At 40.6% G+C, this 24,434-nt stretch overlaps 1 protein-coding gene across 1 annotated transcript; it reads left to right on the top strand.

Moving 5' to 3' along the window:
* Nucleotides 1-409: 409 nt before the first annotated feature.
* CERS3 (ceramide synthase 3) lies at nucleotides 410-24,434 on the top strand (the record flags this gene model as incomplete). The annotated part of the gene is made up of 10 exons (XM_081337703.1): nucleotides 410-591; nucleotides 1,533-1,650; nucleotides 5,329-5,447; nucleotides 6,478-6,535; nucleotides 8,088-8,138; nucleotides 10,445-10,537; nucleotides 12,297-12,425; nucleotides 13,747-13,853; nucleotides 14,087-14,243; nucleotides 24,303-24,434. The coding sequence occupies 10 exons, from the start codon at nucleotides 410-412 to the stop codon at nucleotides 24,432-24,434; spliced, it is 1,146 nt and encodes a 381-aa protein (XP_081193829.1).

Below are 24,434 nucleotides of genomic sequence, written 5' to 3'. Positions count from 1 at the left end.
TCAAAGTGTAAGTTCATTCAGCCAAGAATTGCTTGACTATTTTGTAGTCCTGTTTGAAAAATTGAGTTGAACCTAAGAACTTGTGAAACAGAAGGATATGTTCTACTGCCGTATCATGAATAATTCATTTTGGTTGATTGGCAGCGTGCATCTTGTCCTTATCTGTAAATATATTGGAATGAGTAGGCTCAGTGGCCTGATTTAAAAGACTGTTGACATTAATTCCCATTTCATGGAAACTTGAGGCTCTTCATATAATAGCACTTGACTGACAGATACTTTCTCTCATTGATTTCAATGGGATGTAAATTCAGCTAAGTTTGTTTGGATCCATATAAAGAGTATTAGTTTTTAACCTGTAAATGGAATTAATTTGCTTCAATTTTTATTTCTTTACAGCCCACTTACAATGCATTACATAATACAAACTATATACAGCTGGTTTTGGTGGGAGAACATATGGATGCCTGCTAACTGCACATGGGCAGATTTAGAAGATCATAATGGATACATCTTTCCCAAACCACGAATGCTATTTGCCACAATTCCATATGCCTTTGTGATGTTGGTTATCAGGTTCTTTGTTGAAAGGTAAACATTTTCTTTTCTTTTCTTTTTTAAAGAAATCTTATTTTCCGCTTCAAAAAATTCAAAATAACAATTTCCTACTGTTCCATGCACCTGTGGTATAACTTCCTTAACTACTAGAAAGAAATGGGTTGGATCTGCCATCTGAAAGGTACGTGTTAGCTGGAAATTCTGCTGAAGCTTCATTCTCCAAGCTTGTGGGTTGGTTTCCAAATGTTTCGTTACCAGGCTAGGTAACATCTTCAGCGGAGTTTAGGGGATTGTCTGTGTTGTGTACTGGGTTTGTTGCTTGAGAGAAGAGACGAGGCGAGTAAGTTCAGTCAGGAACATTCTTTATTTGCTTGCAGGAACTGAACTGGGAAACAGGGTTGTGAATCCAGCTATTTATACCCTGGCCTCTAGGTGGCGGCCAATAGGTTTGAAGCAACCTATTGCCGCCCTAGAGGCAGCCAATGGCAGCGCTGGAGACGGATTGTCTGAGAAGCTGGGAGCCATTAGCCAGCTCCCTGCTTAAGCAACCTTCCAGCATTCAAACCCCACATGGTACAATCAGTAAAACAAGGCCCAATACATTACAGTCTGTGTCTGTGTTCTTACGCTTATAAGGGCTTCAGGTGTGAGTGTGTCAACAGATACAGATATTCACCACTATTGCAATTCTAATTGTTGTTTTAAACCCTTTGGAGGATGCCCAATTTAAGGAAGGCTCATCTGTCCTGGAACATGGACTAAGCTATGCTAATGAAGAGATGACACAATGCAACAACCGAGGGATTCTTCCACAACTCCCCATGAGAGAAAGCAAATGGGTTGCTGCCATGAACACAGGAAACCTGTCCTTCAGCCCAAGCAGGCAGCGCTTAATTTTCCTGTGCAATAATACAGCTTAGCCTAATACTGAAATCATTACATTTACAAACTTCCTTTTTTAAAAATTCTTTCAGACATATTGCTCTTCCTCTGGCTGACTATCTGGGCATAAAGAATGTGAGGCGGATCAAACCACAGGATAATCCCACCCTGGAAAAATTTTTCCGGAGGTGCACAAAAAAGCCATCCCAGGTGAGGATTTTTTTTTTATTTTTAAATTGTCCCATGGGAGATTTTCATGCCCCAAATCACTGCCTGGTTCTGCAGCCCAGGGATGGTGGTGAGCCAGCCAACCTTCAGAGCATGAACTCCAGACGATAGCTCACAGAGAGGGGTGTCAGAATTGTAGTTCAGTAACACCTGGAGTTTCCCAATCTTGTTAGCCCCCTGCATGCTTCTTACAAGTTCTCCACTTAGTGTTTCTCAACCCTGAGAAACTTTAAGGGCTGTGGACTTCAGCTTCAGAATTCCCTAACCAGCCATGCTGTTGAAGACCTCACCTGCTGTCCATCACATTTGAATGGAATGGAGTGGAGTGGAGTGGAGTGGAGTGGAGTGGAGTAGAGTAGAGTAGAGTAGAGTAGAGTAGAGTAGAGTAGAGTAGAGTAGAGTAGAGTAGAGTAATAAAGAATAGAATAGAATAGAATAGAATAGAATAGAATAGAATAGAATAGAATAGAATAGAATAGAATAGAATAGAATAGAATAGAATAGAATAACGAAAGAGTGGAGTGGAGTGGAGTGGTGTGGAGTAGAGTAGAGTAATAATAGAATAGAGTAATAATAGAGTAGAGTAGAGTAAGAATAGAATAGAATAGAATAGAATAGAGTAATAATAGAGTAGAGTAAGAATAGAATAGAATAGAATAGAATAGAATAGAATAGAATAGAATAGAATAGAATAGAATAGAATAGAATAGAATAGAATGAGTTATGAAAGAATGGAATGGAACAGAACGGAACGGAACAGAACAGAACAGAATAACGAAAGAGTGGAGTGGAGTGGAGTGGAGTGGAGTGGAGTGGAGTGGAGTGGAATGGAATGGAATGGAATGGAATGGAATGGAATGGAATAGAATAGAATAGAATAGAATAGAATAGAATAGAATAGAATAGAATAGAATAGAATAGAATAGAATAGAATAGAATAGAATAGAATAGGCTGAATCCGACCACTGGTTCTGCCCCATTTTATGACCTTACATGCCACAGCTGGTTAGGTGAATCACTGCAGTTGTTAAGTTAGCCACACGGCTGTTAAGTGAATCTGGCTTTCCCATTGACTTTGCTTGTCAGAAGGTTGCAAAAGGGGATCACATCACGCCAGGACACTGCAACCCTCATACTTGTCACGTGACCATGGGGATGCTACAAAGATTGTAAGTGGGAAAAAGAGGTCATAAGTCACTTTTTTCACTACCATTGTAACTTTGAATGGTCACTAAACAAAGTGTTGTAAGTCAAGGACTACCTGTATAAAGATTACACCCTGCGAGAGTGCGTGCATGCAGCACATTAATGCCTTTTCAGTACATTCCTGTGCATGAACAAACAGCACACAAAAACGCACTGTTATATATGCCATCACAACAAAATGGTCTTTTTTCAGGGGTTGTTGCTAGTGTGGGAGCCCCATCCCACAAACACTTCTTCTTTGCAACAGAGCAAAGTATTATCTAACAAAGAATACTTAAGAATCACAACTCTTAGTATCACAATCCATCAGTTTATTTAGTATTAGGTAATTCCTTGTGTACTCATTGTTGCTAAGACTAAAGGGAGCTGGGGTGAAAATTTCACACATGTCCAGACTGTTGGGAAATATTCATCCGGTCTATGCATATTTTGCCACAACTTCCCTAGCCTGATTAAAAACCAGATCTTATCTTTCATTTCCAAGGAGTTTGAAGCCCCATTGAAACCAGGGTTATTGGAACTAACAAGCTTACAAGTCTTAGATTGGCATAATTCATTTGCGGGCGCAAGGGGTTGTCCCAGCTTCTGTGAGTTTCCAAGCTCTATGCTGTACAAAGCTGGGCAATTTTTTACCTGCCTTGCATGATTGCCTCACAATTTGAAAACGGGCTGGAACGCAGACTCGTCATCTGCATGTATGAGAATAAAGATATGAAGTGATTTTGATTAGCTCTGCCTTGCTTTATAAAGAGGATAGTCTTTAACCTACAACCATTCATTTACTGATTGTTCAAAGTTACGACATCCCTGGGAAAAAAATTCAGGTACTCAGCAACTGGCATGGACTTATCTCAGTTGCATTGTCCCGTGGTCATTTGATCTCCATTTGCAACCTTCCCAGCTGCTTTCTGACAAGCAAACTCAATGGAGCAAGCCAGATTCATTTAATAACTGCACGAGTCACCTAACAACTGTAGCAAAATGGTCGTAGAATGGGGAACAGCTCACTTAACAAGTGAGCCGTGCAACAACCCTTAACTTTCTTGCCTAGCAATGAACATTTTGGGCTCCTTTAGAGTCGTAACTCGAGGAGGACCTGTGTTCTTTCCACTAAATTTAGCACTGAAGTGAAGGGAAGGAGCTATGGAAAGAGATTGTGTTTGGCGTGGATACCTCATTTAGGTGATCCTGACCATTTTGTTTTCTGAAGCATGAGCAAACTAAACTGCTTCTCTGCACAGCTAGGCCGCCACCGCTGCTGCTGCTGAAGATTCTCATATTCTGAACTTTTTAACTGTGGTGGAGTTTCAACAAACGGGTGGCATGGGAAGGCTGTTGGTCAATCTGGCTTCTTTCATATATCATTGAATTCCCAACCCTTTGAAGCACAATGAGCCTTGGTGGAGCAGTGGGCTAATGCCTCCTTAAGTAACACCAGCTGCCTGCAATTAGTGCAGGTTCGAGTCCCACCAGGCTCAAGGTTGACTCAGCCTTCCATCCTTCTGAGGTAGGTAAAATGAGGACCCAGATTGTTGGGGGCAATAAGCTGACTTTGTAAAAATGCCGCTTGGGGGCCCCGAAAGCCCTAATGAGCAGGTATATACATAGAATGAAGGCTATTGCTAAGCACATTGATTTGTGCTTTAGATTGTAAGCCGCCATGAGTCTTCGGAGAAGGGCGGGATATAAATGGGATTAAAAAAACAAAAAAAAAATGAGATGCATCCTGATGCATTTTTCATCGATTAGGAATTATGTTGCAAGATAACAAGGGGAGGAGTCGCAAGGAGGTGCAGCAGCTCTGAAGAGCAGAAGACCCAGAAAAGTGATGCTCTTAACAGAAGGGGACCTTTGAGGTCTTCTACCCAACCCCCTACTTTTAAGCAGGAGTCCCTATACCATTTTAAACAAATGACTGTCCAGGCTTTTCTTAAAAGCCTCCAGTGATGGAGCACCCATAACTTCTGGAGGCAAGGCGTTCCACTGGTTAATTCTCCGCACTGTCAGAAAATTCCTCCTCAGTTCCAGGTTGCTTCTCTCCTTGATTAGCTTCTATCCGTTGTTTCTTGTCCTGCCGTCAGGTGCTTTGGAGAATAGCTTGACCCCTATTTCTTTGTGGCAGCCCGCAAATACTGGAACACTGCTGTCATGTCACCCCTAGCCTTTTTTCTGACCTTCCCTGTACATAGTCTCCAGTGGATTAGGCAGTCTCCAGTCTAAGAAAGCTTAAACCATTAGCATTTCTTCATTTGAATATCCATATAGTGCTTTTTAAAACAATGATGGGGTCGTTTTTAGAACTTTTAGTGTCATGAAACTTTTAATCTAACAAACACATTTGCTCTCTGAGAAGGGTGGACAGTGACCTCCTCCTCATAAAAGCTGCAGTGCTTGTTTTGATAACTTGACTTCCAGCATGCTGATTTCTGCCTCCTTCTTTCTCCAACCTTGCAGTCAGAAACGCGTAGTCTAGCTAAAAAGTGTAATTGGACTGTGCACCAGGTGGAAAAATGGTTCAGGCGAAGACGCAACCTAGAAATCCCAACTCTGCATAAAAAATTCAAGGAAGCTTGGTAAGAAAAGAGCCCGCTGTCCTCCATTCTCTGCTTGTAAAAAACAAAAATCTTCTCAGGTAGAAAAATAGCCAGAAATTTGATATTTAGTGGCATTCTGGATATTGGATAACCAGATATTTCCTTTCTTGTCAGTCAACGTAAATAAATAATAATATCAAACAACAACAACAACGTTAACACGGGTCCTTGAGATGGACTTGACAGGTGGATAAAGATGTTAAATCCAGTCTAAACATCTGGCTGATTGTGCAGCCAACTATAATAACAATAATAAACTATTATCCTATTATCCATGAGCCTTGTCTTGCACATTCTCCAGAAACACTGATTATGTTACATTACAGCTTCGATTGCAAAATTGCAGTCACCGTCTTGTCTTTTTAGCCTCCTCCAGCCAATCTTGAATACACTGAAGCTGTAGCTTGAGTTTCCAAATGGATATAGGCCTTTTTTTTACTAAATTTGAATATGATTAGAAATTAATTTTTTCTTCTGTTCTAATGACTTCCATATCTTGTGCTTCCTCGTGTGTGTGTACAGAAATAATGCCAATTTATTCCTGTAATGAAGTGACATAACAATTTAAAGCTTGGGGGAATCTTTGGTGCTCTCTGAGCTTCGTTGTTTTTTGCGGACATTTCATTCCCCAAACTAGGTAGCATCATCAGTGCCAGTTAGTTAGCTGACTAGCTAGCACTGATGATGCTAGTTTGAGTAATGAAACCTCTCCAAGAAAACAACCAAGTTCAGAGAGCACCACGGATCCCACATTTCAACCCTGAGCTACCAATACTCTCTGTCAGTACTCTGGCTTATTTTGCAGTTACACTTAAAAGTGGCTCAAATCACTGTAGTTAATGTAAATAATAAAAATGAGGCAAATTAATTTGGGAAGAGAGAGATGGGTAAACAGGCAGTACTGCTCTCCTAGCTATGATGAGAAGACTAGACAAGTCTGTTCTATCTTACCATCTTCCTCTGTGTCCATGTGAACTCCTTGGTATTAAAATTCATTTTATTCTTGCAGTTGGCGATGTTTATTCTACAGTACCTCATTTATTGCTGGAATTATATTTCTCTGTGATGTAAGTTAAATATGGGACAGGGAAGGAGGACTCAAGTGGTAAGAGCCTAACCTGAGGTTGTTTTTACAGCAGCTTCCCATGAGTTGTTAAACTTGGGTTAGTATAAAGACAGGTGTAATCTGCCCCCAAATAGGATAAGCTAAACTTCTACTGTTATTATCCAGAGAGATTCATTGGGATAATCAAGAATTTGTAATTTTATGGGGAGGTTGGGTTGTTTCACTTTTGTCTGAAGCATTAAAATTAAGGGAATTAAACCAGATGAGGCATTAAGCAGGAATAGTACACACACATTTGCACTGTCAGAAAATGACCTGGGAGAGAAGACAGTTTTGACCTCCGTGGTCCTATAATTCCATAATTCTTAAAGATATAGATGCCTTCTGGCCCAGCTTGGCTGTCTTTGTGCAATTTTCTTGGCAGTTTTATCGAAACAGTTTACCAACGCTATAATGATTTTGAGGTTAGATAAAGTTTTGCATCCTCCCATGACAAACATGCCCGATTCTCAGAGATTGCCTGGATAGGTTCTACAAGCTTTTTGCAGTCAGGTTTTTTTCCAGAAGTGGTTTGCCATTGCCTCCTTCTTAGGGCTGAGAGGATTTGTGCTTCTTAGATTGTAAGCCAACCTGAGTCTTCGGTGGGATATAAATGGGATTTTAAAAAATGACAGGCCCAATATCACCCAATTGGGTTTGTGTCTAAGGCCAGATTGTAATCTCCTGGCTTCTAGCCTGACACCTTAACCACTACATCAAATTGGCTCTTTGGTTTGGTAAAACAGAGAAACAAAACGTTCACTTGAAGCTTAAATTGGCACAGGGCTGGCAGTTTCATTTATGACTGAGAGAGTTGCATACCATTTAACCCCAATTGATATCTACGTGTTTGATTCACAAAGTACAGTACTTTGCAGGATCCAATCTGGGTAAGCTTTCAGACTCATGTTACAGCCCATCCTCAGGCAGCTTCTCTCTACTGGAACATGTGAGAAGTTCCATGAGGATGGGCTCCAGCACGAGTCCAAAAGCTTGGAAGATTAAACCTCTGGTCCTGGTAACCGTCCCAGATTAGATCCTGCAACATTATCCTGAGACATGTACATTTGCCTTCATTCAACAAAGTATTTTGTGTATGTTTTTTTCTCAGTTACCCATAAGACTCTTGTCATAGCCATGTCCAATTTGGATCTTCCAAAAATGGAGAAGGGTGAAGATCCTTAGAGTGGGCCAGGAACATGCAAGTCCTAATGCTAGAGTCACAGAGTTGGGGGAGGGCATTAATCCACCTTCTCTCTGCCCAACCTACTTCACAGGGGTAGCTGTGAGGAAGAAAGGTGAACTACAATCAGAAGGTCTTTGACTTTCAGTTCCATTCTGGGGTGGCCACCATCTTGGGCGAGGCCAATAAGGTTATCCTTATGAGCAGCAAAAAGAAATAATGCCTGGCCCCCAAGTTACCTAGTGAGTTGGTGGCAGAGATGAGATTTGCACTGTTGTCATGTGGGTCAGTTAATGATTTTTTTTCCTGTCTCATTCTACATTCCTTCCAGAAATCCTGGTTTTATGACATTTGGCACGTGTGGCTCAACTATCCAAACCATGTGAGTGTCTTACGGGTGCCGGTGCTTCTTGTTCTTTGGAGGTACCACCGTTGACTTTGTGCGAAGAAATAGTCCTACCTTCATTTTTGATGGCACATGAATAGCTGTTTCACCATTCTGGATTGCAGGTTCCAGGAATAAAGGGTTCCCTTAGGGGAAGATGGTAAATGAAGCATTCTCATGTGGTCATGAGAAACTATCGTGACGAAACAAATAAGAATCATCAGACCACAAACAGTGACCTGGCTTCAATATGCATCATTAGGAATGCTATTATTGCTAGTATTATTAGTATACCCTGTATTAGACATATTAAGTTATATTTGGTTCCTTGAGTGATAGATATATAAAAAGGGAGGATGAAAAGCTAATATAGGTAGTACTCAGTTTTACAATGACAGACCTCCCAGGTCCATCTTCGCTACAGGTGGAACTCAAAAGGATAAATCTGCTTAGGGACATGGTGGTGCAGTGAATTAGAATGCAGTATAGCAGTGGCTCAGTGGGTTAGGACGCTGAGCTTGTTGATCAGAAGGTCAGCAGTTTGGCAGGTCGAATCCCGAGTGCCGGGTAACAGAGTGAGCGCCTGTTACTCGTCCCAGCTTCTGCCAACCTAGCAGTTTGAAAGCATGTAAAAAATGCAAGTAGAAAAATAGGGACTACTACGGTGGGAAGGTAACAGCGTTCCGTGCGCCTTTGGCGTCTAGTCATGCTGGCCACATGACCACGGAGACGTCCTCAGACAAGCGCTGGCTCTTCGGCTTTGAAACGGAGATGAGCACCGGCTCCTAGAGTCGGAAACGACTAGCACGCATGTGTGGGGGAACCTTTACATTTACCTTTTACTGTAGGCTAACTCACTGCTCACTCCAGGAGTTTGATTCTGAGCAGCTCAAGGTTGACTCAGCCTTCCATCCTTCTGAGGTTGGGGGCAAGATGCTGGCTCTGAAAATCACTTAGAGAGGGCTGTAACGCACTGTGAAGCGATATATACATCTAAGTGCTACTGCTATTGCTAACTGGAACTTAATTGTATAGTCTTGATTCTTCATATCAGATGTGATGAATCAGGACAATGTTTTAAGTTCCAGTTGAGATGATTTATTGCTCATGCCTATATACAAGAATCTAGTCAATTAAAAGTCAGAATTAAACTGGTGCTAGTTAAGAGTTAATCTTCTCTGTATCGTTCCAATTTTAGTATATGTGCTGCCGAAGCGAGCACAGGTGCTAGTTAAGAGTTGATGGAATTCGAGAAGGGCTGGATTTGAACCGCTTGTGGGAACATAGTGACTTTGGACTAATTCCTTTCTTGACTCCCCACGCTCTGGTCTTCTTCTACTAGTTATTGCTCCAATACTGGTTCCATCAGAATAGAATAGAATAGAATAGAATAGAATAGAATAGAATAGAATAGAATAGAATAGAATAGAATAGAATAGAATAGAATAGAATAGAATAGAATAGAATAGAATAGAGAATGGGAATAGAATAGAATAGAATAGAATAGAATAGAATAGAATAGAATAGAATAGAATAGAATAGAATAGAATAGAATAGAACAGAACAGAACAGAATAGAGAATGGGAATAGAATAGAATAGAATAGAATAGAATAGAATAGAATAGAATAGAATAGAATAGAATAGAATAGAATAGAACAGAACAGAACAGAACAGAACAGAATAGAATAGAATAGAGAATGGGAATAGAATAGAATAGAATAGAATAGAATAGAATAGAATAGAATAGAATAGAATAGAATAGAATAGAACAGAATAGAGAATGGGAATAAGAATAGAATAGAATAGAATAGAATAGAATAGAATAGAATAGAATAGAATAGAATAGAATAGAATAGAATAGAATAGAATAGAATAGAATAGAATAGAATAGAAAATGGGAATAAGAATAGAATAGAATAGAATAGAATAGAATAGAATAGAATAGAATAGAATAGAATAGAATAGAATAGAATAGAATAGAATAGAATATGGGAATAAGAATAGAATAGAATAGAAAATGGGAATAGAATAGAATAGAATAGAATAGAATAGAATAGAATAGAATAGAATAGAATAGAATAGAATAGAATAGAATAGAATAGAATAGAATAGAATAGAATAGAATAGAATAGAATAGAATAGAATAGAATAGGAATTCTTTATTAGCCAAGTGTGATTGGACACAAGGAATTTGTCTCCAGTGCATAAACTCGCAGTGTGCATAAGAACAAGAAGTGATAAATCATGATCATAATCATAACAACAAGTAATTGCCTTTTTCTCTTTTCACCTCTCTTTGCAGCCCATGCTCCCCTCCCAATATTGGTACTACATGCTCCAGATGAGCTTTTATTGGTCATTGCTCTTTACTCTGGGAACTGACACTAAACGGAAGGTAAGGAGGACCATCAACGTCCTCTGCTTAGGAACAGGATGCAAGCCACTCTCAGATCCTGGTTTCCAGGATGCTAGAGAACTGTCAGGAGGACAAATATATGGCATACTGAATCCTTTGTCACTCTAAATTTGATAGCCATTCTTGCTCTGACATTCAGGGTGGCCCAGATTATTTGTAGCATTGAAAGCTGGGCGGCACTAAAAAAATAAAAAGCCACAATGAGCTAAGACTTACTCAGACTTACTCAATTATCTTCAAAACAACCTTAGGTCTTTTTCCTTGTTATTCTCTCACGCCTGTAAAGTTGGCTTGCCTCCAAATTAAACTATGCCCCGTTGCCCGTTGCAGCTGTTTCCTTGTAGAATATCTTCAGTACTTCTACTCATGTCTTACTCATCCAAGTGAGGTGCACCATTGCCCACCGCTATTTTTCAGTGAGATTCAGAAAGAACAGGTCTTTATATAGAGAGTATATGGCTTTGCTAGGGGTGCTCAGTGGTTAAAGATGCCGAGCTTGTTAGCTGGAAAGGCAACAGCTCGGGTTTGAGACCCAAATCCTGCAGGATGGGGTGAGTTTCCGATACTTGCCTCAGTTCCTGCCCATCTAGCAATTTGGAAGCACACAAATGCAAGTAGATAAATAGGTACCACTTCGGTGGGAAGGTAACAGTATTCCGTGCGCCTCAGTGCATAGTCATGCTGGCCACACAACCACCGAAATGTCTCCAAGCAATACTGGGTGGCTTGGCCAAGAAACAGAGGTGAGCACTGCTCCCTAGACTCAGGCAAGACTTTACCTTTACCTTTTATGTCCAGAGGTCCCCAACCTCTGATCCATGGACTGGCACTGGTCCATGCCATGCCAGGAACCAGGCCGAACAAACAAGCAAAGCCCCAACCACAGGATGCAGGCATCACATGGAACCACCACCACCTCCAGTCCTTGGAAAAATCTCCGCAGAATGGTCCCTGGTGCCCAAAAGGTTGGGGACCTCTGGAATATAGAATTACAGGGTTGGAAGGTCCTTGGAGGTCTTCTACTCCAACCCCCTACTCAAGCAGGAGACCCTATACCACTCCAGACAAATGGTTGTCCAGCCTCTTCTTGAAGACCTCCAGTGATGGAGCACCCACAATGTCTAGACAAGCAAGTTTCACTGATTAATTGTACTCACGGAAGACATTTCTCCTTAATTCTAGATTGGATCTCCCTTTGATAAGATTCCTTCTGTTATTTCGTGTCCTATCTTCAAGTGCTTTGGAGAATATGTTGAACCCTTTTCTCTGGGACAGTCCCTCAAATATTGGGAGAAGTTGTGTCACCCACTTCCTCCAACTGCTCATTGTATGAGCAGTTGTATATTTTATCATTGTATATTTTATCATTGTATATTTTATCCTGCACACACACACAAATCCAATCATCTTTGTTGTTCTTCTCTGAACTCTTTCTGTAATCTAAAAATCCTTTTTGTTTTGTGGTGATCAGAACTGGATGCGGTATTCCAAGTGTGGTCTTACCAGTGCAATCTCTCTCCGCAGAATGGTCCCTGGTGCCCAAAAAGTTGGGGGATTGCCGTTTTATGGCTTTGAAGCAGTTAAATAGATGAGTTCCTTATTTTCAGCTACTCATCCAGAATCCTTTTGGCCACACTGGCTTCAGCACCTCCATCCTAATTTACCTAAGACAGAGCCATCAATCTCCACCTTCCAAAATCTTCTTGGCTTTAAGAAGTTATCTATTTCTTTTCCTCAGGATTTCATGGCCCATGTGGTGCATCATTTTGCCGCCCTTAGCTTGATGTTCTGTTCCTTTAGTGCCAATTACCTCCGTCTTGGAACAGTGGTGATGATTGTCCACGATTCTGCAGATATCTGGCTAGAGGTAAATCTCCACATCTGTCTATGCCTGTGCTCAGTTACACGTCAGAATTTCGTTAATATCATTTTTAATTCACTGTGATATCTGAAGGAGTTCTAAAGGAACCCTCAGCCTGAATGATGAGCTGTCCCATCAAGGCCTGACCTTAAATATTGGTTCATTGGACCCAGAAAAAAAAACATACCTGGTGGTCTTCCCTCCAAGACGAAACTAAGGCCTAACCCAGCTCAATCCCCCCACCGCCCCCCAAGAACAGACAAGGCTGTCTCTCAATGTTGCTACCAACTTTGGAACCAGTTCTACATATCTTCAAGACTCTGTCCTAAACTATTTTTGTCAGAGGGAAGCAGTGTTACATCTTATAGGCCTTATAACTGAAATATAAATATTGTACCTTTTGTCTGGGACAGCTACCAACTAGTAATGTTTCTGGACCAAGTGTCCAACGTTAACATTGGGTAGATTTTCCCCCTCAAAGGTATCTCTTCCTAAAGTTACAAAGATGTAAAAACAATGGATTCCTCTTTGATTAGGGTTGAAGGGGAGTGTATACAGGTAGTCCTTGAACTCACGACCACAGTTGAACCCAACATTTCTGTTGTTAAGTGAGACATCTGTTAAGTGAGTTTTGCTTCATTTTACAACCTTTCTTGCCACAGTTGTCAAGTGAATCACTGCAGTTGTTAACTTAGAAACACAGTTGTGAAGTGAACCTGGCCTCCCCATTGACTTTGCTTGTCAGATGGCTGCAAAAGGGGATCCCAGGATCCCAGGACACTGCAACCGTCGTAAATATGAGTCAGTTGCCAAGCGTCTGAATTTCGATCACGTGACCCCGGGAAATGTTGCAAAGGTTGTAACTGTGAAAAACGGTCATGAGTCTCATTTTTCAGTGCCGTTGTAACTTTGAACTGTCACTAAATGAACTCTTGAAAGTCGAGGACTACCTGTATCTCTCTCTCTCTCTCTCTCTCTCTCTCTCTCTCTCTCTCTCTCTCTCTCTCTCTCTGTGTGTGTGTGTGTGTGTGTGTGTGTATAGCATAATATATTTCAATATTTTACATTTATTAAAGACATTGTTACAGAGTAAAAATAATAAAAAATTTAAACAAAAGAAGAGAAGACCCATAAGTACAGAAATAAGAAATGAAAACAGAGAAAAAGACACAGCCACAGCTGTTATAAAGGCATTTATATTTTATCCTGAGAAGGAAATGTCACTTCCAGAACTCACTAAGCATTTTTTTTCTCCAACCAGTTACAGCTGATGGTTTTTCAGGAGATGATCCCAAGGTGGTAACTTCTCCAAATTGTTCAATTTCAGGCTGCAAAGTTGTTTAACTACGCTCGCTGGGATAATACCTGCGGTGGTCTGTTTCTCATTTTCGCAGTTGTGTTCTTTATCACACGGCTCATTCTCTTTCCATTTTGGTAAGTTTTGTTCTGGACTGTTTGGCTTGAGAAATCTGATCTCTGGATGCTACACCTGTTCTTAGCAAGCACCCAAGAAACAAATGAACTCTAGATATTTTTTTAGGCTGGATGCCAAACATGATTCATGTTTGCCAAACATATTCATAACCTATATGAATATTTATGCTTAAATTTAGGGTAGGAGAAATAGCAGCTAAAAATGTTTTTTTCCCCTCTTGTTTTCCTAACAGGATTTTACGGGCCTCACTATATTATCCTGTGTTTTATACCCAGACACTTGTCCTAGCATATTTTGTATACAATGGGCAGCTATTGGTCCTCCAAGGTCTTCACCTCTATTGGGCCTATTTAGTTTTCAAGATTCTGAAGAAATTCATTTTTGTGAAGGTAAGGATGGACAGTACACTAGATATTTAAATGCATCGCTTTCTTAGTAGCCTTCCTGCAAAGGGCCTCTGAGTAGCGAAATGTTATGCGCAAAGAAGTGAAAAAAGGTTACTGCTATTTCAAAACTGGAAATCACAAAAACTGGGTAATCAAGTTGAGCTGGTGAACTCTGAATATATTGGATTTCAAAACTCCCTGCTCTCTCAGGCTACAGGAGGAGAAAACAGAGATCCCCAAAGTGCTTTTTCAAAAGGCAACTGGGCTTTGTTTTTCCTTGAAGACGTTTCGCTCCTCATTCAGCTTCTTGGATGAGAAGCGAAATGCCTTCAAAGAAAAACAAAGTCAAGCTGCCTTTTGAAAAAGCACCTTTGGGACAACTGTGACCTGGATGACAGAGAATCTCCACAGAGAAAACAGAGATGGACGCCATGTTGGGAAACATGAATGCAGCCACCTAAATTCAGAATCGGGCTGCTACCTATGTGCTAGGATTGAGAAAAGGATGAGTTAAAGAATTGACTTTTCTTTCATAAGCACGTAACTCCTTATATTCTTAGTTTAAATGACAGTTTTACAAGCAATGGTTTTATGACTTCCAATGAAGAACATAGCTACAAACCACAACTATGGTGTCAAATCTTCAAGGCCAAACATTTAAGTTTGAATTCAAGAAGTGAGCAGAAGATCACCTTTCCCTGGGCCAACCCAGCATCTTGCATCTTGGGTGTTGTTTATTCTACAACCAGTTACCCTTTCCAGGTGCTCAGGATTCCTATACCAGCTTGGGCTAAAATAGGCAATGATAAGGTAAGCAGTGTGTGGTCTATGCATGCTTTATCAGAGGTATTCAAACTTGGATGTTTGATGTGAGGACAGCTGTGTCCTTGTGAAAAATCAACTGGAATCTCTGGATCAACCCAAATTACCTGCTAATGAATAGTTTCGAAATGTACTGTCCAGTCATCTCCTCTTGAAATACAATTCATTCTCTAAACGGGTTATTGATTGTCTTGATTCTGAAAATCGTTTTTCTTCACAATCAAGTTTTCCCTCTACTGCTTTCCCCCAGTAGATGGAAGACCAACCTTTTAATCATCCTAAAAAAAAAACTAACACTACTAGCCTAATGTAACTGGTAGACTTTCAATATCAATCTTGACTTGATTTGATGGAAGAATAGGTTTCCACACTGGGGTGGCTGATCGTCTTAAATTCTTTTTCTCCCTCTCCTGATTTGGCTGTCACTGATATTCAGAGATCCAACAGATTTCTCAGATCGTTTCCTTTACGACACTGATCACTTTCTTTGGATTGCATTCTCATTAAATTCAAGGTGGAGTGGGCAATGCTGATCTTGGGCTTGACAAACCAGATCTCAGGTGCTTCGACAGGAGCATGTTTAGTAGATGGTAAAGGAAAACGCTACTTTTTAAAATAGATTCTATTGCTTAAATTTCTGTGAAGCACACAGGAAGAAAACAAGTGGTCGCCATGGCAATGCATGTGCCAAGGATTGATGAATTGATGACATTGTCAGATGTCAGTGCCATTTTGTTTACATGGGCCATTCACAACTTTACCTCTTGTTTTAACTTTCCTGTATTTCAGCTTTGCTAATTATGGATGTACTTTGCTATTCACTTTTTCCCCAAACAAAACATCTGTTAATATGCTAGATCCCCTGAGGCATCCCAGTTCCAGACTCAAGAATGGGTCTTTCCAATCTATTTTCACATAGCCAGAATAATGTTTCCACCAACTGCAAGCCAACTGTTTCCAGCAGACACATGAGTAATGCCCCCTCCCCAAAATCACAGTTCTTTCTCTGCTGTTTGCTTCCAACTTCAGAACATACAAATTAATAGCGGTAAGGGGTCTCTGTGAAATTGTCTGGGGGTTTTTCTTAGACACCATGTAAATTCTTGTTATCTCCACATCTCATGACAGTTACTTTTTATAAGTGAACTGAAGATCTGAAGTCAAACTATTTGAAACCCTCTTTTGGGAACCTTGTTCTATTACACACACAGCGAAAAAGCTTTGTAACCTCTAATTTGAATCTGCAAAATCAAATGGAGAAAACGTTCTTGGATTTAAGGAAAAGACACATCAGGGTTCAGCATTTTTTTCCTCTGTGGTGGGGGAATCTTGAGTGCCTCTAAATAGCAGTAGCCCTTTGACTTGTATGCCAGTTCATAGTTCTTTACTGCACTCTCTAAGAGGTTGACGGGGTCAGCCTATTGCCCCCAACAATCTGGGTCCTCATTTTACCAACCTTGGAAGGATGGGAGGCTGAGTCAACCTTGAGCTGGTCAGGATTGAACTCTGGGTTGTGGGCAGAGTTTGCCTGCAATACTGCATTCTAACCACTGCAGCACCAGAGCTCCTAAAGAAGTAGCATATGAGAGAGAGGGAGGGGCTGATGTCTGCTCCTTGGCTATTTTTCTTCATGAACAAATTATCTTTGTTCGAAGGGTGCATAATCACTCGCCAATAACTGGAAAAAGTATAGACCTTATTTTTTTTATGTTACAATTTGATCCGCATTTTGGGAAGACTAGAACAGTTCATAACACGCTTGCTGTCACTATCTCAACCCCATTTTGTATATTATTTAATATCTAGTGTCCTCTTCCCTTTCCTCCCCAGTATTTTGGCTCAAACCCCATCAAATCAGTTTCCAAACCAGGTCTCGAAACAGTGTCGAACCGAGTAGAGTTTCTCTCAGAAAATGTTTTTTGAGAATCTCCGTGACACTCTAATTTCCTCCTACATCTGGGTGGCTTTTTTATTTTTATTTTATTTGGGGAAGATGGTGTCACTTCCTCTTAGCTAGCCAAGGATTTAAACAAGTGGAATGTTCCTGTAAGCGTCTAGAATTCCATTTTTTTTCCCCTGCCTTTTTTACTTAGGCAAAAAAAGGTTAGGTTTTGGGCAACTTCCCTTTAGAGTGGGTCTCCTGCATAGCTAGTTGGCGAAGGCTGGAATTAGCATAGCAATTAGATGTAGAGTATTAAATGTTAACTTTGAAGTTAACTTTTAATTAACTTAACATTTAAGTTCCATTCAGATTTAAATGTTTGGCAGGGAGAGAACTTTTACCAGACAGAGTAGACCTGGGCCTTTTACAGCCTTTTGACTGCCCGTGTCCTGCCTGCCTGAGGTCAATCGGAAATTAGAAATCAAATGTAAACACCTCAAGTGTACACCGTGCACACAATGCAACTGCACTGCTTTTATTTTGTACGTGACTGCTTATTTTCAATTTACATTTGTGTGTACCTATATGCCTCTCACAGCCCTGTTAGTCTGGCCATCCATAGCAATCCCAGTTTTTCATATGACCCCTTGGGCAAATTGATTGCCCACCCTAGAAAAGAGCATCATTTCTCAATCAAAGGCGAAACAAAAGGCTTTCCTATGTATCCCAAAGGTGCTTTTTCAAAAGGCAACTGGACTTTGTTTTTTCCTTGAAGATATTTTGCTTCTCCTCCAGGAAGCTTTTTTAGTTCTGACCAAGCTTCTTGGATGACGAGAGAAATGTCTGCAAGGAAAACCAAGTCCATTTGCCTTTTGAAAAAGCACTTTTGGGACAACCAAGACCTGGATGACCAAAAATCTCCATAGACACTTTCCTAAGAGCCTTGGTGGAGCAGTGGGCTAATGCCTCCTTAAGTAACACCAGCTGCCTGCAATTAGTGTAGGTTCGCATCCCACCAGGCTCAAGATTGACTCAGCCTTCCATCCTTCCGAGGTAGATAAAATGAGGACCCAGATTGTTGGGGGCAATTAAGCTGACTTTGTAATAATGCCGCTTGGGGTGTGTGAAAGCCCTAATAAGCAGGCATATACATAGAATGAAGGCTACTGCTAAGCTTGTAAGCCGCCCTGAGTCTTCGGAGAAGGGCGGGATATAAATGGAATTAAAATATAAAAAAATAAATATATATATATATTGTACAGGTAGCCCTCGCTTTACAAACATTTGTTTAGTGACTGTTTAAAGTTACAAGGGCATTGAAAAAAGTGGCCTATAACTGTTTTTCATACTTATGACTGTTGCAGCATCCCCATGGTCACAGGATCGGAATTTGGGTGGTTGGCAACTTGCATGTATTTATGATACAGCCATGTATCATACCTGTCTGAAATGGTTCTCCTGCTTGAGCAGGAGATTGGACTAGAAGACCGCCAAGGTCCCTTCCAGCTCTATTCTGATCATTACTATTATTGATCATTGCACAGTTAGCCAGATGTTCAGACTGGATTTGGCATTTTTGTCTACCTATGGAGTCCTTACCAAGGACCTGGGATAGGCAGATGTGGATGTTTGATGGTGTTACAGATATCGTTGCAGGACGGAAGTTGTTTCCAGTAAAGCCGCCTTTTGCAATTGACTGATGGTGAATTTGTCAATGCCGATGGTGTTCAAGAGGTGCTCCAGTTTTGGGGGGGATTGCACCCAAGGCGCCTATTATTATTGGTGCTACCTTTGCTTTGTTCTGCCACAGTCGTTCTATTTCTATTTGTAGGTCTTAGCATTTTGTTATCCTCTCCAGTTCTTTCTCTCCTATTCCGCTGTCTTCAGGCACTGCCACATCCATGATCCAGACTTTTTTGTCTTTCTTATCGACAATTGTTAAGACTAGGGTGTTATGTGGCAGGTGCTCGTCTGTTTGAATTCTGAAGTCCCAGAGCAATTTAACTTCTTCATTTTCTATGACTTTTTCTATTTTATGGTCCCACCAGTTCTTGTTTGCAGGCAAATGATATTTCTTGCAGATCTTCCAATGCACCATTGTTGCTACTTTGTTATGCCGTTGTTTGTAGTCAGTCTGGGTGATCTTCTACAAACAACATTATTATTATTGTTGTTATCATTATTACTAGTAGCATTTTCTTTCAACAAACTGGAGGGAGGTACTGAATGTGGTGCTTTCTTATCTCATCCCTGTCATGCTGAACTTCAGCTGTGTATAGATTTGTTTCACATTTGTATTTTATCCTAATAAGTGCTGACAAACAAAATCATTGGGAAAGCCAATTTCATTTAACAACCGTATTACTAACTTATCCACTGCAGTGATTCACTTAACTGTGGTGAGAAAGCTGGCACAATGGGGCAAAACTCACTTTTGGAAATTTTGGGGTCAGTTGTGACCATAAGTCAAGGACTACCTGCCAGATCCACCAACTATGAAGAAGTCCTGAAGTAGTGGGGATTTATTCTAGACCACGGGTGTCAAACTCGCCACGTCACGTGACTTGTGGCAACGTATTGCAACTTTTTTTTGCATTGCTGGAGCCAGGGTGGGCACAGCTTCTGCATGATGCAACCGGCCCGCCGGCTGGCAGTTTGACACCCTTGTTCTAGACTCATCTGGGGCGTTTCTCCAAAGAGGGCAGCTGTGGAATGAACTAAGCCACGTTTTACAAGAATGCACTTTCCGGCAAAGGAGAACCTAGTTTGAATTTGCCAACCAAGTTTCCATATAGAAGCAACGTTTATTAATAACTGGGATGTGGGCCCCTTCCAATGTCCAGGTTTAATCACAGATTAAGTGTTTGGTTGCTAAAAATCGCTTAGCTGACAGCAGTAGATGAGAAGGAAGCGAGGTTAAATTGCAAACCGAAATGGATAATTCAGTAAGATTGCTGGTCCTTGTAGTCAGGGCGGTCTAGAAAACAAACTGCATCATGAATGATCTTTCAGAATAGATGAATATACACAGAGGAAAGTTTCAAAGAAAGGATTAGAGGAAAATGCAAGCCTACAGTTTTTCTTTGAATCCCTCCAATTACAGTACTCAGCAGGATGCAGTAAATCTTATTATCTAAATTGTTTTGGATTGGTTTTGGTTAGCTTTGAGATGATCAAATTCTCATAGCAAGAAACCCCTTCAGCTTGACTCACAGCATCATTTTAGGGTTAACAAAGGCATTTAAAACAATACTAGAAGTCTTGGGATGGTGTCCTTTGTTTTTACTGCCAAGAATAGATTCATAATTGGATTCACTCAGAAAACAGTGGGACCTCGGGATTCACACTTGATCACCTAGGCTTTTGACATGAGTCCAGAGATTTGTGCCCGGGAGAACTTATTGAATTTCAATAACCCAGTTAACAGAATAAAGGAAGTCTGCAACCAGTATTAAAAACTGTTTACTTACAGACATTATATCTCCACTGGATTCAGCCAAACAATTATGAAGCAAACCTGAAAAGAAGCACTGAGCTTTGGCAAGATGTAAGGAATGATAATATTGGAGGCTTGTTTTGGTTTCAGAAAAGGCACGGACACGCCAGGACTTAGATTTGAGAACGGCAAATTAATGTGGTTTGTTTGGGTAGAAACGTAAAAGGCAACCGCCTTTCGTTTCTTCTTGCAGGATCACTCCCAATCAAGATTACTTGCTGTTTTGTCATTTACAGACAGTCCTTGACTTTCAACTGTTTGGCTTAGTGCCCATTGAAAGTTACAAGAGCACTGAAAAAAGTGACTTATGACCATGTTTCACACTTACAACCATTGCAGCATCTCCAGGGCCACGTAATCAAAATTCAGACGCTTGGCAACTGACTCATATTTATGATGGTTGTAGTGTCCTGGGATGTGTGTGTGTGTGTGTGTGTGTGTGTGTGTGTTTCTGGGATCCCCTTTTGCAACCTTCTGACAAGCAAAGTCAACGGGGAAGTTAGATTCACTTAACAACCGTGTTACTAACTTAACAACTGCAGTGACTTAACACAGGGGTCTTCAAACTTGGCCCTTTTATGACTTGTGGACTTCAACTCCCAGAATTCCTCAGCCTGCGTGCCTGGCTGAGGAATTCTGGAAGTTGAAGTCCACAAGTCATAAAAGGGCTAAGTTTGAAAACCCCCGACTTAACAATTGTGACAAGAAAGGTCGTAAAATGGGGCAGATGTCTCATTTAGCAACAGTCCTTTGGGGCTCACTTGTCATAAGTCGAGAACTATCTGTGTTCTATAGAGGGCCTATAATTTTATATACACTTCCTTTGGAGTAATACCCATTCTAACTCGGGGAAACTCACTTTTGAGTTAAACTTTATAGGAAAGGGCTGGCTATTTTAGCTGATTATATTAACAATGTGGATGGAGTTACACGGATGCCCCTGGAATGATTTGGTAACAATAATTTACAGATAGGTTGGAGTCATATTTTCATTGCTCAATAGTTCCTTTAAGTTTCCAATTGCTGAGTTGGCTCATCAGTCTGATCCCTGAGAATTTAGAAATCTCCCAATCTTTGTAATTTGGCAAAACCCACAGCTATTAAAGTTGTTTTCCTTAAGAGACAAATTTCCCCGACATCAATATTCTGTCTTTAATGGAAATTCTCAACAGATATATTCACCAATGTCAAAACTGCAAATCGACAATGGTTTATGGGAATTGTGATCTAATAGATTTGGAGAACACCAGACTGGGAAAAATTGCTTTCAATCAAAGTAGGCTAGAAATGAGCATCCCATGATAAATATTCTCAAAATGAACCAAACTATGATAGGGCAATGATGGCTGTCATACGGTACTAATACACATAAATAGAACTGTTGCTAATCACTGCACAAATCGTTTATTAATGGGCCAGCTGAATGTTATCCTCAAGATTTACATGTAACCATCTGTTTATATGTTGAAATGAACAAATGCTGACTTTTAAATTAGATGTACATACATGGAATAATTAACAGGATAACAAAATAACAGAGTTGGAAGGGATCCTGGAGGTCTTCTAGTCCAATCCCCCTGCTCAGGCAGGAAACCCTACACCGTTACAGACAAATGGTTGTCCAATCTCTTCTTAAATAACCTCCAGTGTTGGAGCACACACAACTTCTGGAGGCAAGCTGTTCCGTTGGTTAATTGTCCTCCCTGTGAGGAAATTTCACCTTAGTTCTAGGTTGCTCCTCTCCTTGATTTGTTTCCATCCATTGCTTCTTGTCCTGCCTTCAGGTGTTTTGGAGAATAGCTTGACCCCCCCCCTTCTTTGTGGCAGCCCCTCAAATATTGGAACACTGTTACCATGTCACCCCTCATCCTTCTCTTCATTCTATTATTCTATTATCTTTTTAGCCAAACAATATATATTCATTTGATGCAGAACTGGTTGGGCTCCTTAATATGCTTAATGCCATCTGGCAAAATTTCACATATGTTTCAACAGAGCAATTATGCATATACCTTTCCCTTTGATAGTCCAAAAGCAAAAGTCAGCATAAAGTTCAATATAAAAAGCACTCAGAGACTATTCAAAGAGCCATCTCCACAATGACACATCATCAAGAGCTTGATCAACAAGGCAACCTTAAAACCTGCTGACCCAACCCTGGAACGTAAGCCAGGTTTCCATCAAAATATTTCCGCTCTCTGTAGGAGGCACATATATTATTTTTTGATTCGTGGAGGGCTTTTCCCCCCCCTCTCTGTAAAATGCTAACAACGGTCGTCATGGAGCCCCAGAAGAACTTGTTGCCTTATGTTCAGGGCAAAGGGAAATTCTACCCAGGAAGTCCTAGGGGTGATTTGGCCAACATGATACCTCATCAATTGTTTGTGTGCGGAAAGATGCTTTTCCTTTCCTTTATCTGATCGTCTGCCAAGTTTATCTTTCAATATTTACACTATAGATTGTTTGTTTGGATACACTTCTGCATATAACTTCGGAAAAGAAAACTCCAGGAAGTCTGTGCTGTGTGGCCAAAGCTGATGGAGTTTATGTTTTCATTTTCTGTTCTAGCTTTGCTCCGTTTTCATCAAACCGAAGTGTACTGAGCTGAAAATGGGCAATCCCAAACTTGCATGGTTTCTGAAGTTTGATGCCTACCTACAGTACCAATAAAGGAGAATATTACTAGCTCAGGGTTGAAATGGAGGGGGGTCCTTGATGCTCTCTGAGCTTGCTTGGTTTCTTGCAGACGTTTCATTACCCAACTAGGTAACATCAAAGTGCTAGAAGGAAGTGGGGTTTGCAGAGATGGGGAGAAGGAGGAAGAGGAGGTGGAAGTAGACTGTAGGGTCCTTGGTGCTCTCTGAGCTTGTTGGTCTTGCAGATGTTTCATTACCCAACTAGGTAACATCATCGGTGCTAGAAGGGAGTGGGGTTTGTGGAGAGGAAAAAGAGAGGACAACAACTGTGGGGTCCTTGGTGCTCTCTGAGCTTAATGGTTTTCTTCCAGATGTTTCATTACCCAACTAGGTAGCATCATCAGTTCTGATATGTTACCTAGTTTGGGTAATGAAACATCTGCAAGAAAATAACCAAGCTCAGAGAGCACCAAGGACAGACCGCTCAGTCCCAAACTTGGCTAGACTACTATCCTAAGAGTAGTGTGATATGGCCTTTTGAGCATATATATGAAGAGGCAGATCTAAGAATAATTTAAGATGTATTTATTTACTTATTAAGAAAATGTATATGGCTGCCCAATTCAAGAGAACTCTGGGTGATTTACAAAAATAAAATCCCAAATCAAACCCAACAAACACCCCCCCGCCAAAGATCCAATGAAAATGTGTTCTTGTTGTGCAAGAATATTTTGTGTCGCTGTCAAAGTAACATTCTTCCAAGCTAAAGGTTTAACGTGCATTGTACTATTTTAGTATAAAAAGTAACTAAATAATTCATAAACCTCCGCAAAGTTGGTGTAAGATATATGTGTATATGATTGCTCTAGGGCCAGTTCTATGCTTAGGCAACATAAACAATCCCCCTAGAGCATCAAATTTTAGGGAGTGCCACAAATGGAAAAGATGCCCATAACGACTATAAAATCTTATAATCTTTTCTCATTGCTTTGGAACTTCTATGTACACTTTTCAAAAACACTTACCCATAAGTCGGTTGAATGGTACTGAAACTTATCCCAACTTCACATATGGTCCTGATCCTTTGTGTCTGATGATCAAAAACTGCCGGCTTACACTTCTTCTGAACGTCACATTTTTTTCTCTCCTTGTTTGACGTGACACCAAGCAATTCACATAGTGCACAGTTGACTCTTCTTAACGCTCTTGATGTTCTCTCTTCCTAGAATGTTAAAGATGAACGGAGTGATGAAGAAGAAGAAGACAACTCTCTCAGCGATACGGAAGGGGAATGTATGAAGAATGGAATGAAGAATGGACTAAATAATCCTCTCCTAAATAACAATAATATTAATTAA

Source organism: Vipera berus, assembly GCF_964194415.1.
Source record: "Vipera berus genome assembly, chromosome: 12".
In the NCBI taxonomy this organism is placed as follows: Eukaryota; Metazoa; Chordata; class Lepidosauria; order Squamata; family Viperidae; genus Vipera; species Vipera berus.
The sequence above is the reverse complement of the archived record's forward strand: the minus strand, read 5'-3'. Positions and strand labels throughout refer to the sequence as shown.